General features: G+C 42.0%; 1 protein-coding gene and 1 pseudogene across 4 annotated transcripts in view; both read right to left on the minus strand.

The window, feature by feature from the left end:
- Positions 1 to 11,039, minus strand: part of LOC135550461 (protocadherin gamma-C5-like) — a 145,865-nt gene extending 134,826 nt beyond the window's left edge. For 2 of the 4 annotated variants that reach the window (XM_064981303.1, XM_064981276.1), the window contains exon 1: positions 8,557 to 11,039. In XM_064981303.1, the coding sequence (XP_064837375.1) occupies positions 8,557 to 10,947 (2,391 nt within the window). In that variant the 5' untranslated portion in view covers positions 10,948 to 11,039. Of the gene's footprint in view, positions 1 to 480; positions 3,001 to 8,556 lie in introns of those variants that run through there. The other 2 variants (XM_064981291.1, XM_064981260.1) reach the window with 1 other exon arrangement.
- Positions 5,357 to 7,879, minus strand: LOC135548986 (protocadherin beta-16-like; annotated as a pseudogene).
- Positions 11,040 to 12,517: the final 1,478 nt, after the last annotated feature.

Genomic DNA, 12,517 nt, shown 5'->3' on the forward strand with positions numbered 1-12,517 from the left:
CTGTCCATGTAGTCTTCAAAAGACCATGCCAATAAAGTAATACCAAATATAATCACTGGAAAAGGGTCGTTTTAAAAATCAGACCTTTCTTTCAAACATATTTCACGTCTCTACCCATCACAGTTTTCGAAGGGGGAAAAAAGGCATTTCAAATCCGGCGTTTCTTTCAAACATAATCCACGTCTTAACCTATTGCAGTTTTTTAAGCGGTGCTGAAACGGACCTACGTGTTTTACTAAATCACAGTAAAATGGGATCAAGACAGGAAAATAAATACATCAACAGAGATTATCAGTGATGAAAAATGGGACTGAATCAAATGACTGAAAGAGTACAGGAGACAAGACTGTTGTAATAATATTAGCCTAACTCACAATAAAGGAAGTTACCTATAGTTTCATATGATGGACTATGCAAAACGGCTAAAAAGACAAATAAAGCATTTTCGTTTATCACAATGTCAAAGCTGTAAAATCTCACCTGGCACTCCCCCAAGGTGTTGAAAGTGATGATATTTTTTCCAAGAGGTTCATTTAGATTCTTCTTAAGTGTCTGGTCAGCAAGCAGCGTGCTGTCATTGTAAGATCGGACAAACTTGAAGTCACTGGTGCGTGAGCCCGTTGTCAGGTATGCATCATAATTGTAAGAACTGCGCAGAGTTCCAGCTCCATCCACCTCTGCATAGTTGGGAGGGAAATACGCGCTGGGAATGGCGACTGCTCCATCAAACAACATTCTAGGCTTTCTACTGCGGCAGAACCTCACGGCCAGGATGAGGATAATGAAAGTCAGGAAAAAGGTGGAGACAGAGACCAGACCAATTATTAAATAGGAAGTTAGCTTGGAACTATCCTCATAAGCCATGTCTTTCAGTTCTGGAATTTCAGCCAAGTTATCTGATATGAGCAAATATACATCACAGGTTGTGGAGAGAGAGGGCTGTCCGTTGTCATTCACTGATATTACAAGGTTTTGCTTCATACTATCAGATTCAGAAATGTCCCGCTGTGCCCTGATCTCTCCGCTGTGGATACCAACAGTGAAAAGTCCCGGATCAGTCGATTTCACGATGTGATATGAAAGCCACGCGTTTTGTCCAGAGTCGGCATCCACAGCTATCACCTTGGAAACCAGGGACCCCGCCAGAGCAGCTTTGGGGACCATCTCAGTCATCAAGGTGTTCCCTGCTGGAGCAGGGTATAATATCTGGGGAGAGTTATCATTCTCATCTGTTATGAAGACATTCACTGTCACGTTACTGCTGAGGGGAGGAGAACCATTGTCTCTGGCTACAACGTGGACCTTGAATCTCCTAAACTGCTCATAATCAAATGATCTCACAGCATGGATCACCCCCGTGTCTCCACTGATGGATAAAAATGAGGACACCGGAACACCGTTCACATCACTGTGCAATAGAGAATAGACCACTGTGCCGTTCTGTCTCCAGTCTGGGTCTCTGGCAGTAACAGAACACAAAGAGGAACCAGGCGTGTTATTTTCAGTCACGTAGGCGCTGTAGGATTGTTCTTCAAACACAGGTGGGTTGTCATTCACGTCTGACACAGATACATGAATAGTCTTTGAGGAGGATAAAGGTGGAGACCCCTCGTCAGTGGCAGTGATGGTTATGTTATATTCTGATATTATCTCACGGTCGAGTTCACTCGTTGTTACCAGAGAATAATAGTTTTTGATTGAGGGGTTTAATTTGAATGGAACATTTTGTTGAATGGAGCAGCGGACCTGTCTATTCCCCCCAGAGTCTTTATCCTGTACGTTAATGATGCCCACCTCTCTGCCAGGTAACACATTCTCGGGAATTTGATTGGCTAGAGTTTTAATTAATATCACTGGTGAGTTGTCGTTTACGTCAATAATATCTATCAGTACTTTAGTGTATGACACCAAACCTGCACCATCTTTGGCGAGGACGCGCAACTCATAAATGGGCTGCTCCTCATAATCCATCGGTCCAGACAGTATTATAACCCCAGTTTTACTATCGAGGTGAAACAAATTCTTCAACTCCTCAGAAACTCGACCGAGATCATATGTTACCTCGCCATTTGCACCCTCGTCTACATCAGTTGCGCGGACCGTATGTACTACGGTGCCCAACGGAGAATTTTCAGGTAGGCTGACCTTATACACGTCCTGGCTAAATACTGGAATATTATCATTAGCATCCAACACAGTGACGTGTATAACTACAGTACCAGATCTCTGTGGAGTCCCACCGTCAACAGCTGTAAGTAACAACGTCACCTCCTGCTTTTGTTCTCGGTCCAGCTCTTTCTCTAACACTAACTCACCGTATTTTCCCCCATCTCTATTAGTATGAACATTCAAGACAAAATGGTCATTCCTTTGCAAAGAGTAGCTTTGAACTGCATTCTGACCTATATCTGCATCGTGGGCCTCATTAATGGGGAAACGTTCACCTTTATCAGCTGATTCCGTTATCTCCAATTTGATAACATCATCTGCAAACTGTGGTGAATTATCGTTCACATCCTGAATCTGAAGAGATATGCGATGCAATTCTAAAGGACTTTCGAGAACCATTTCATATTTGAGCCCACATGAAATCCTCGGACCGCAAAGCTGCTCCCTATCAATTCTTTCAGCGACAACAAGATCTCCCGAATTCAGGTTAATGTCACAGAAGTGTTTAGTTCCATCCTCTTCTAAACGAGCTTTTCGAGCCGACAGTCTCTTAGCATCCAACCCAAGATCCTTGGCTATATTTCCGACCACAGATCCGCGTTTCATCTCCTCTGGAATAGAATAGGTCACATCGCCATTGCTGATGCGTATCAGGGATAGAACAAAAGCCAGATGGAGGACAAAAGCTGAAACTGTAAATCCAATGTAGCCCATTTTCGATGTACAAACGAAAATATTCCAATTGCAAGGTAAAAACAAAATACATGCCATGTAGGGCACTACAAATATTGGCTAAGATAAATTACCCAACTGAAGAAATTAGGTCCTTTGGCCGACTGCTGCTCAGTGATAATGGCGCGGTAGGTTGTATCCGCCCTCTGAGTAATACATTAGCGGGTTGAGAAGTGTTGGCTGCCTAACTTTTCTTAGCTGGTGAACAGCGACATCCTGAGTCATTAAATAAACACCACACAATAGTTTTCTATCTTATAATTATATATTCCTACAAATATGATGTAGCCTATAACTTCAGTTAAATACTAAATAGTTATACAGAAATATTGTAATGTAATGCTTGTGTGACGTATGAACTCCTTTTCATGAATCGGAACAGTCCCATAAGGTAAAAACATTGAGTTAACACTATTCGCAACTTTCTCCGTTAAGCCAATTTAATGCACGGATTCCACTAGCTATCAACGTGTCCTCACTCAACAAATCAACATGTGGTGTTGTTCCCGTCTTCATTTGAGTTTGGCAGGATTTGAACTGATGTTAGTGAAGGAAAAACGTTTAGTCGCTGTCCACGTGCCTGGTGCTGAATTCAAGCGTTGCTGAATTATCAATGGGGATGTTTCAGAACGCGACAACGCAATAGGCTTACATCTCAATCTACTCCAATATATTTATTGTGAAATGGGATATCAGAAAAATGAATAATAAAGTACCTATATGTCCATGTCAAGTTCTTATTTTTAAACGGATTTCATTTAATAACTCAACATTGTCCTCCATTCAGTTACTCTAAAACAGGGTAAGAAAACACGCTTAGCCTACTGCATGTCAGAATTACTATGGGCGAATACAACAATCAGACTTCCTTAAAGACGAATAACAGCTGCAGTGCCTGTTAAACATATGAATCAGGATGCCATAGACAAACTGTTTAAGCTTCTATCTAAATGATACTTCTATCGAAAAAGAAATTCTGAACCTACATGGTGATGTAAAAAGACAAATCGAAAGATTTTGAGAATTGGTGTAGAGATCACAGCGACACACCAGCCTACTAAGAAATCCGGAAAAAATTAAGCCTACACAGTACTACATTTAAATAGGAAACCGATGAAGTCTATAGGTTCTTATGTTTGAATGTGTAGTTCAAATGGTGAAAAACGAAGTGTAATTTAAACCAAAAAATAACACCCAATCGCTAAACATCCAACCTCAGATCCTTGGCTAAATTTCCGATTACAGATCCGCGTTTCACCTGCTCTGGTATAGAATAACTCACGTTTCCTTTGCTGATGTGTATGAAGAAAAGGCAAAAAGAAAGACGAAAAGCTCTTTCAAAAACGTAAAGCCTTTGTAGACCATCTTCAATGTCTAATAGCAATTAAGGCCAATTGTCCACAATCAATAGCTAAACGGAAGAAAGATTACAATGTCTAACCGCTATTCAGAGAGAAATGGTAATGCGACGCGCTGTACGGAGCCTACTCCCCCGTAGTAGGTGGAGGTATATAGTTAACTGTACTTAGCTGGTGGAAAGCGACATCATGAGTCTATCAGAAAAACAGCATGCTCGTAGGCTAATATTGTTTTCCATGTCTACTTCTCAGAATGTATCATATTCTCCAAACGCAGACGACTTTACTAAAATATGAAAGATATAGGCTTCAAATCAGTGGTAACCTCATCGTGACATGATCATGAGAAGACATGGATGAGGTACGCTATTAGGAGAAACGTACACAATATGCCTCAATAGTCACAAAATAAGCCATTAGTAGACTAGTTGCAACATGTATTTTTCCTGGATAATAAAATATTTCAACCATCATGAAAACTGTCGATTTCACTATCGATGTTTCGTTAGTCATCAAAATAACGCTAATTCTTTCGCATTCTATCTTTAGACTTCAGGAGACTAAAACAATCACCTCGGTGTCCACTGGTCTGGTGCTGAAATGGAGGCGACTGCAAAAAAACGGTAGGCAATGGAGATTTTAATGCACAACGCTGAACACACATCCTAACAATATGTAATCAAGTTTCAAAATACATTCAAAACTCTTTCCAGGTCAATACAATCCATTTATTATAAAATGCCTGTTTCCTTTTCAAAAGTAGTCTAAACCATGTTTTCCTATCTCCATCAAAGGTTTATTGTCAACTCCAATAGAACATCTGTGAATACAACATCACAGGCATACTCAACTAAAAGCAACCGAAACTGCGTTGCTTGTTTTCATTATAGGAAACCACAGGCCAAACAAACAAGGAGCAAACTGCTTCCATCAAATCAAACCCTTAGTGAATTACTCCTCACAGAGAAGAGAAGAAACAGCGAGCACCTTTAAAACTCAATCAATCAAACAAAACAATGAGTGGATAAATTCCACATTGTACCCTACTAAGATGTTAACATCTAAAACGAGTATATATAGACCTACTGTTTCTATAGGATGGCAGAAGCCATTAAGGCCCAGAATGTATTTTCATCATGCATAACCCATTCTCACATAATGAAACAACTCACGTACAAACGGTGGTATCTCAGATGAGTGAAGGCTTACCTCATTCGCCTCTCCTGCAGTGTTGAGCGTGGTGATACTCCCTTCTAGTAATGTATCTGGACATCTTGTTAGTGTCTGATCAGCAGGCAGCGTGCTGTCATTGTAAGATCTGACAAACTTGAAGTCACTGGTGCGTGAGCCCGTTGTCAAGTATGCATCATAGTTATAAGAACTACGGAGAGTTCCAGCTCCATCCACCTCTGCATAGTTGGGAGGGAAATACGCGCTGGGAATGGCGACTGCTCCATCAAACAACATTCTAGGCTTTCTACTGCGGCAGAACCTCACGGCCAGGATGAGAATAATGAAAGTCAGGAAAAAGGTGGAAACAGAGACCAGACCAATGATCAAATAGGATGTGAGTTTGGAACTATCCACATAAGTCATGTCTTTCAGTTCTGGAACCTCAGCCAAGTTATCTGATATGAGTAAATATACATCACAGGTTGTAGAGAGAGGGGCTTTCCGTTGTCCTTTATTGATATGACAAGGTTTTGCTTCATACTGTCAGATTCAGAAATGTCTCGTTGTGCCCTGATCTCTCCGCTGTGGATACCAACAGTGAAAAGTCCCGGATCAGTCGATTTCACGATGTGATATGAAAGCCACGCGTTTTGTCCGGAGTCAGCATCCACAGCGATAATCTTGGAAACCAGTGACCCCGCCAGAGCAGCTTTGGGGACCATCTCAGTCATCAAGGAGTTGCCTGCTGGAGCAGGGTATAATATCTGGGGAGAGTTATCATTCTCATCTGTTATGAAGATATTCACTGTCACGTTACTGCTGAGTGGAGGAGAACCATTGTCTCTGGCTACAACGTGGACCTTGAAGCTCCTAAACTGTTCATAATCAAATGTTCTCAGAGCCTGGATCACCCCCGTGTCTCCGTTAATGGATAAAAATGAGGACACCGGAGCACCGTTGACCTCACTGGGCCATAGAGAATAGGCCACCGTGCCGTTCTGTCTCCAGTCTGGGTCTCTGGCAGTAACAGAACACATAGAGGAGCCAGGCTTGTTATTTTCAGTCACGTAGGCGTTGTAGGATTGTTTGTCAAACACAGGTTGGTTGTCATTCACATCAGAAACAATTAACGTAATAGTTTGAAATGACGACAGTGGAGGATGTCCTTCATCGGTTGCAATAAGAGTGATGTTGTATTCTGACTGTGTCTCACGATCCAAATCCACAGCAGTTATTAGGGAAAGGTGTTTTTTGATTGACGGGGACAATTTGAAGTATGTGTTCTGCTCAATAGAACATCTTACTTTGCCATTGGACTCAGAATCTCTGTCCTGTACATAAATGACGGCGACCTCTGTACCGGCTGGTGAGTTTTCTGGCAATGGTGATTTGAATGACTTAATAAGTATGACTGGGGCGTTGTCATTAATATCAGCGACGTCGACAATAACTTTACATGAAGCAGCCTGACCTGCTCCATCTTTAGCTTTAACTCGCAGTTCAAATGACGACGTATCTTCAAAATCTATCATTGATTTTATTTTAATCTCTCCACTTCTTGGATCAATAGAGAAAGTATTTTTTGTTTTGCTAGAAATATGACTAAATTCATATGTAACCTGTCCATTCGCCCCTTCATCTGCATCGCTGGCACTGACAGTGATCACGGCAGTACCCAATGGAGCGTTTTCAGGCACATTCACCTTATAAATAGACTGCGTAAATACAGGGACATTATCATTAGCATCTAGTACCCGGACCTGTATAACCACTGTGCCAGATTTCTGTGGCTTTCCGCCATCATACGCTGTCAGAATAAGTGATAGTTCGTCCTGTTTTTCGCGGTCTAGTTCATGCTCTAGTACAATCTCTGCATATTTACCCGTATCAGCACTTGTGTGAACAGACAAGGTGAAATGTTCATTTGCCGATAGAGTATAACCCTGAACTGAATTGACTCCCGTATCTGTGTCGAGGGCCTCATCAATGGAAAATCGCTCTCCTTTATTGGCCGATTCTCGGATCTCTAATTTGATTACTTCATTGGGAAATGTTGGGAAATTGTCGTTAACATCTTGGATTTCAAGTGTGACACGGTGCAACTCTAGAGGGTTTTCCAAAAAGAAGTCAAAATGCAAAGCACACGACGGCCTTTGTCCGCACAGCTCCTCTCTGTCCATCCGCTCGTTCACAATCAAATCTCCAGTCTTCTGGTTAATGTCGCAGTATCGTGTACTACCTTCGAATTCGATCCTTGGTCTTCTGGTGGACAGTGTTTTTACATCGATGCCCAAATCCTGAGAAAATCTCCCAACCACAGAACCTCGTTTCATTTCTTCTGCAATGGAATAGCGAATATCCCCGACACACTGATGGACGGTCAATAATAGGAAGACAAAGGTGGTCCATCGCCCTCGCCTCAATATGGAACTTCTTTCATATTCCATAATAAAATTCAGATTAATCAAATGATCCCAAACCTCTTAGTATAGGCTATATATACAAAAACTTCTGCAATTATGACCTCTACCTTGGTAAGGGTATCCAACGTGAAAGGCTTTATGCAAGAAAGCAGTCACCACACAAAATATAACGACGGATTGGGGGCAGGAGTGGGTCGGTTTCAATCTGTATTTTTGCTTTTGTAAGCCAACAGCGACCCGCTGTGTTACATATCAATATTGACTAAATAAAGGAACGATTTCATTACCAGAGGAGGACATCGGATGCCTAGCCATGCTGTAGGCTAATGTGTAATATGCATAATCAAATTAACAACATGTGAAGCTGAATTGATTGAATAATCATATTCTTAGGCCTATAAGAAGTCCCATGGTGATGTCATGATGAATACAGACATGCTGCAAACAGAAAACAACAGGGACAAAGTCATAATGGGGGAAATAGGCCTACAATTAAGAATTTCAAACGAAATGCTGAAATTGTCCGCTGTAGACCGAGGGTATTGACAGGCTGTACACAGTAAATAGGGTCGCTCAACCGTTTGCACAATTAAAAACAATGAAGCAAGATATGTAAGTAACATTTATAGGAAAGCAATCATGCTTTTGGGCTCAAATTAAATGACAACAACCAGTACGAGCACAAATATTTACAATCCTACCTCGTTCAAGTCCTTGGTGTCCACTAACGAATCTTGAGCTTTGCTTTCTTTCCCCAGTGTCTGATCAGCAGGCAGGGTGCTGTCATTGTAAGATCTGACAAACTTGAAGTCACTGGTGCGTGAGCCCGTTGTCAGGTATGCGTCATAATTGTAAGAACTGCGCAGAGTTCCAGCTCCATCCACCTCTGCATAGTTGGGAGGGAAATACGCGCTGGGAATGGCGACTGCTCCATCAAACAACATTCTAGGCTTTCTTCTGCGGCAGAACCTCACGGCCAGGATGAGAATAATGAAAGTCAGGAAAAAGGTGGAGACAGAGACCAGACCAATGATCAAATAGGAAGTTAGTTTGGAACTATCCTCATAAGCCATGTCTTTCAGTTCTGGAACTTCAGCCAAGTTATCTGATATGAGTAAATATACATCACAGGTTGTAGAGAGAGAGGGCTGTCCGTTATCGTTCACTGATATAACAAGGTTCTGCTTCATACTGTCAGATTCAGAAATGTCCCGCTGTGCCCTGATCTCTCCGCTGTGGACACCAATAGTGAAAAGTCCCGGATCAGTCGATTTCACGATGAGATATGACAGCCAAGCGTTTTGTCCAGAGTCGGCATCCACAGCTATCACCTTGGAAACCAGGGACCCCGCCAGGGCAGCTTTGGGGATCATCTCAGTCATCAAGGAGTTCCCTGCTGGGGCAGGGTATAATATCTGGGGAGAGTTATCATTCTCATCTGTTATGAAGATACTCACTGTCACGTTACTGCTGAGTGGAGGAGAACCATTGTCTCTGGCTACAACGTGGACTTTGAAGCTCCTAAACTGCTCATAATCAAATGCTCTCACAGCATGAATCACCCCCGTGTCTCCGTTAATGGATAAAAATGAGGACACCGGAACACCGTTGATCTCACTGTGCAATAGAGAATAGACCACTGTGCCGTTCTGTCTCCAGTCTGGGTCTCTGGCAGTAACAGAACACATAGAGGAGCCAGGCTTGTTATTTTCAGTCACATAGGCGTTGTAGGATTGTTCTTCAAACACAGGTGGGTTGTCATTTATATCAGAAATGTGGAAACTCAAAATAACACTTGACGACAATGACGGCGTTCCTTCATCGGTTGCTATTATGGTGACATCATATTCAGAGATTTGCTCTCGATCCAGAGGGGCGCTGCTTATTAAGGTGAAATAGTTTTTAATTGAGGATTGGAGTTTAAAAGGTAGGTTTTCCGCAATGTTGCACTTCACTCTGCTGTTCTCTCCATGGTCCTGATCCTTTACATTAATAACAGCTATTTCAATGCCCGCTGGGATGTTCTCTGGAATCGGATTGGTGACTGATTTCACAGTTATTGTGGGTGCATTGTCATTTATGTCAGATATTTCAACGAGGACTTTGCAGTGTCCGGCCTGCCCCCCACCATCCTCCGCCTGTATCTCCACTTCATAAGAGGAGGCCTTTTCGTGGTCAAGCTCGCCAATTGCAGTAATCTCCCCACTGTTTTGGTCAATATTGAATAAACGCTTTGTGTTTTCAGACGCATGATTAATGTAATATGTAATGTGACCATTTGCACCCTCATCTTTATCAGTTGCGCTTACCTTGAGCAGGGAGGTACCTTGTGGTGAATTTTCAAAAACGGTTACCGTATACACAGCTTGCGAAAATATTGGACCGTTATCATTTACATCAATTACGAGAATATTTATTGCAACACTACCAGACCGAAGTGGAATCCCCCCGTCAATTGCCGTTAGCATTAGATAATGTTCGCCTTCCTTCTCCCGGTCGAGACTATTTTGCAATACAATTTCAACATACCTTTCTTTGCTGATTTTTGCATCTAAAACAAAATAACCGTTTTGACCAAGCACATAGTTTTGAACGGAGTTAATGCCTACATCTAAATCTCGAGCAGAAGCTATTTTATATCTACTGCCTGTTGTTGCAGATTCGCTTATTTCCAGTTTGATGAAATCCTTGGGGAAAAGAGGTGCGTTGTCATTTATGTCCTGTATTTCCAGCCCAATATTGTGCAGCTCCAAAGGATTTTCCAGGATGAACTCAAAACGCAAGATACAGGGTGAGGTAGTTTCACAAAGCGTCTCCCTGTCGATTCTCTCGAGAACAATGAGATCTCCGGAGTCCACGTCTACTCCACAGTACCGTTTCTCTCCCTGGTAATCAACTCGGGCCTTCCGAACCCTCAGTCGCTTAACATCCAAACGAAGGTCACTACTTAAGCTCCCGATTACATGTTTTGTCTTTGTCTCCTCTGGAACAGAATATCGAATGTCCGCAAAAGAGGCCCGCACGATAGCAAGCAAAAGCATAGCACATTGCAAACGCCATTTAGATCCGCATGATGTAGTAGATACCGACATATTCACTTATGGCAATCGCATAAACATGAAAAATTATATAAATAAGCCCAGTATTTACACAAAACCCCAAAGGCCAATGGTCTATCTTACAGTACTCCGTGTTATGCTCCGCAATGACATGGCTGTGTGGATAAATCCTGCTCATATAGCTCAAAACGAAATGGGAGTGTTCTAAAAACACACAGCATAGAGTTGGCGAGGAGCGACGCCATGAGGCTACAGGAAAAAACGCAAGAGCGATTAGTGTACAGTCTCTGACTACATGGCCAATATATCTGAATCTAGACGCCGTGCAGCATTTAAATGTGAAATAATAAGTTAGAAAGGCCTACTCCATTATGTTTGAGTGCATTTTACAATCTGAAGTTTTAATAGAAGACTACTTAGATTAGTTTACCCTCGCCGTAGCTTCTAACTGCAAACAGCCCGTCAGATAAGACTCCGCTCGCAGTGCAGCAGAGGGAGAACCATTTCAGCACCGTGGACAGCGGCAGCAGAGCAAACGCCAAATAAAGGGAAAGGAAGGTTGGACCGAATTAACACAGTGGGCAGTGACATTTTCAACAACAACAGAACCACATAGAAAACATTTGCATCAACCACAACAGCATCAGTACAACATGAAAGCATGGTTTCTTAGATGAACACAATCCCTTACTGCTGCATGCGTTCTAATCCCCAGCTCTATGTCTAATCTATCTAATTTGGTCAAGGTATGCAGGTTGTACAACCCATCTCATAAAGAAGTTAGCCAGAAGCTATCTGCAGTCGCATCACTGCCACATACAGTTAACTGCCAAAATAAAGGAAACACCAACATAGAGTATCTTAGGGCGTTGGAACACCAGGAGCCAGAACAGCTTCAATGCACCTTAGAACAGATTATACAAGTGTCTGGAACTCTATTGAAGGAATGCGACGCCATTCTTCCACAATAAATGACGTATTTAGTTTTTTTTGTTGATGGTAGTGGAAACCGCTGTCTCAGGCACTGCTCCAGAATCTCCCATAAGTGTTCAATTGGGTTGAGATTTGTTGACTGACACACACTCACACTGGCGTGTGCTTCTCTGCATCCCTGCAAATATCTGGGAAACATATTGAACGGAATGTGAGTCTAATTCCATATATTTAGTTAATGCTTGTTTTTCTAGGCATGCCAGCTAAGATAGTTAGACACAAGAGTTTCAAGTTTGGGGAAGCACATTTTCACCATTTAATAAAGCATTCCATGCATTATCGCATTTGCAAACTTATGTAAGATAACCCACTATTCCCAATGAGATGAGTAGATGACCACGTTAACACGAAAATGTGACAAAAGCAAAACATTGTAATGCATCTTAAATTAAAGCAACACAAAATCAGAGTTGAAATGCAGTTGATTCTTCATTGACGCCTAAATTATGGAGTCAGAGCACCGCTATTTACAACACTCAGGTAAATAAGCCCAATATTCGATGGTCATAACACACCTGGTTTGAAGAGTAACTTTTCCTGAATTAATTGAATCGAAATTCTGTCTTGGTTGAGCTCCCATGGTGAGTTGACACAGTAAAGAAAACACAAA

Source organism: Oncorhynchus masou, chromosome 12 (assembly GCF_036934945.1).
Source record: "Oncorhynchus masou masou isolate Uvic2021 chromosome 12, UVic_Omas_1.1, whole genome shotgun sequence".
NCBI lineage: Eukaryota > Metazoa > Chordata > Actinopteri > Salmoniformes > Salmonidae > Oncorhynchus > Oncorhynchus masou.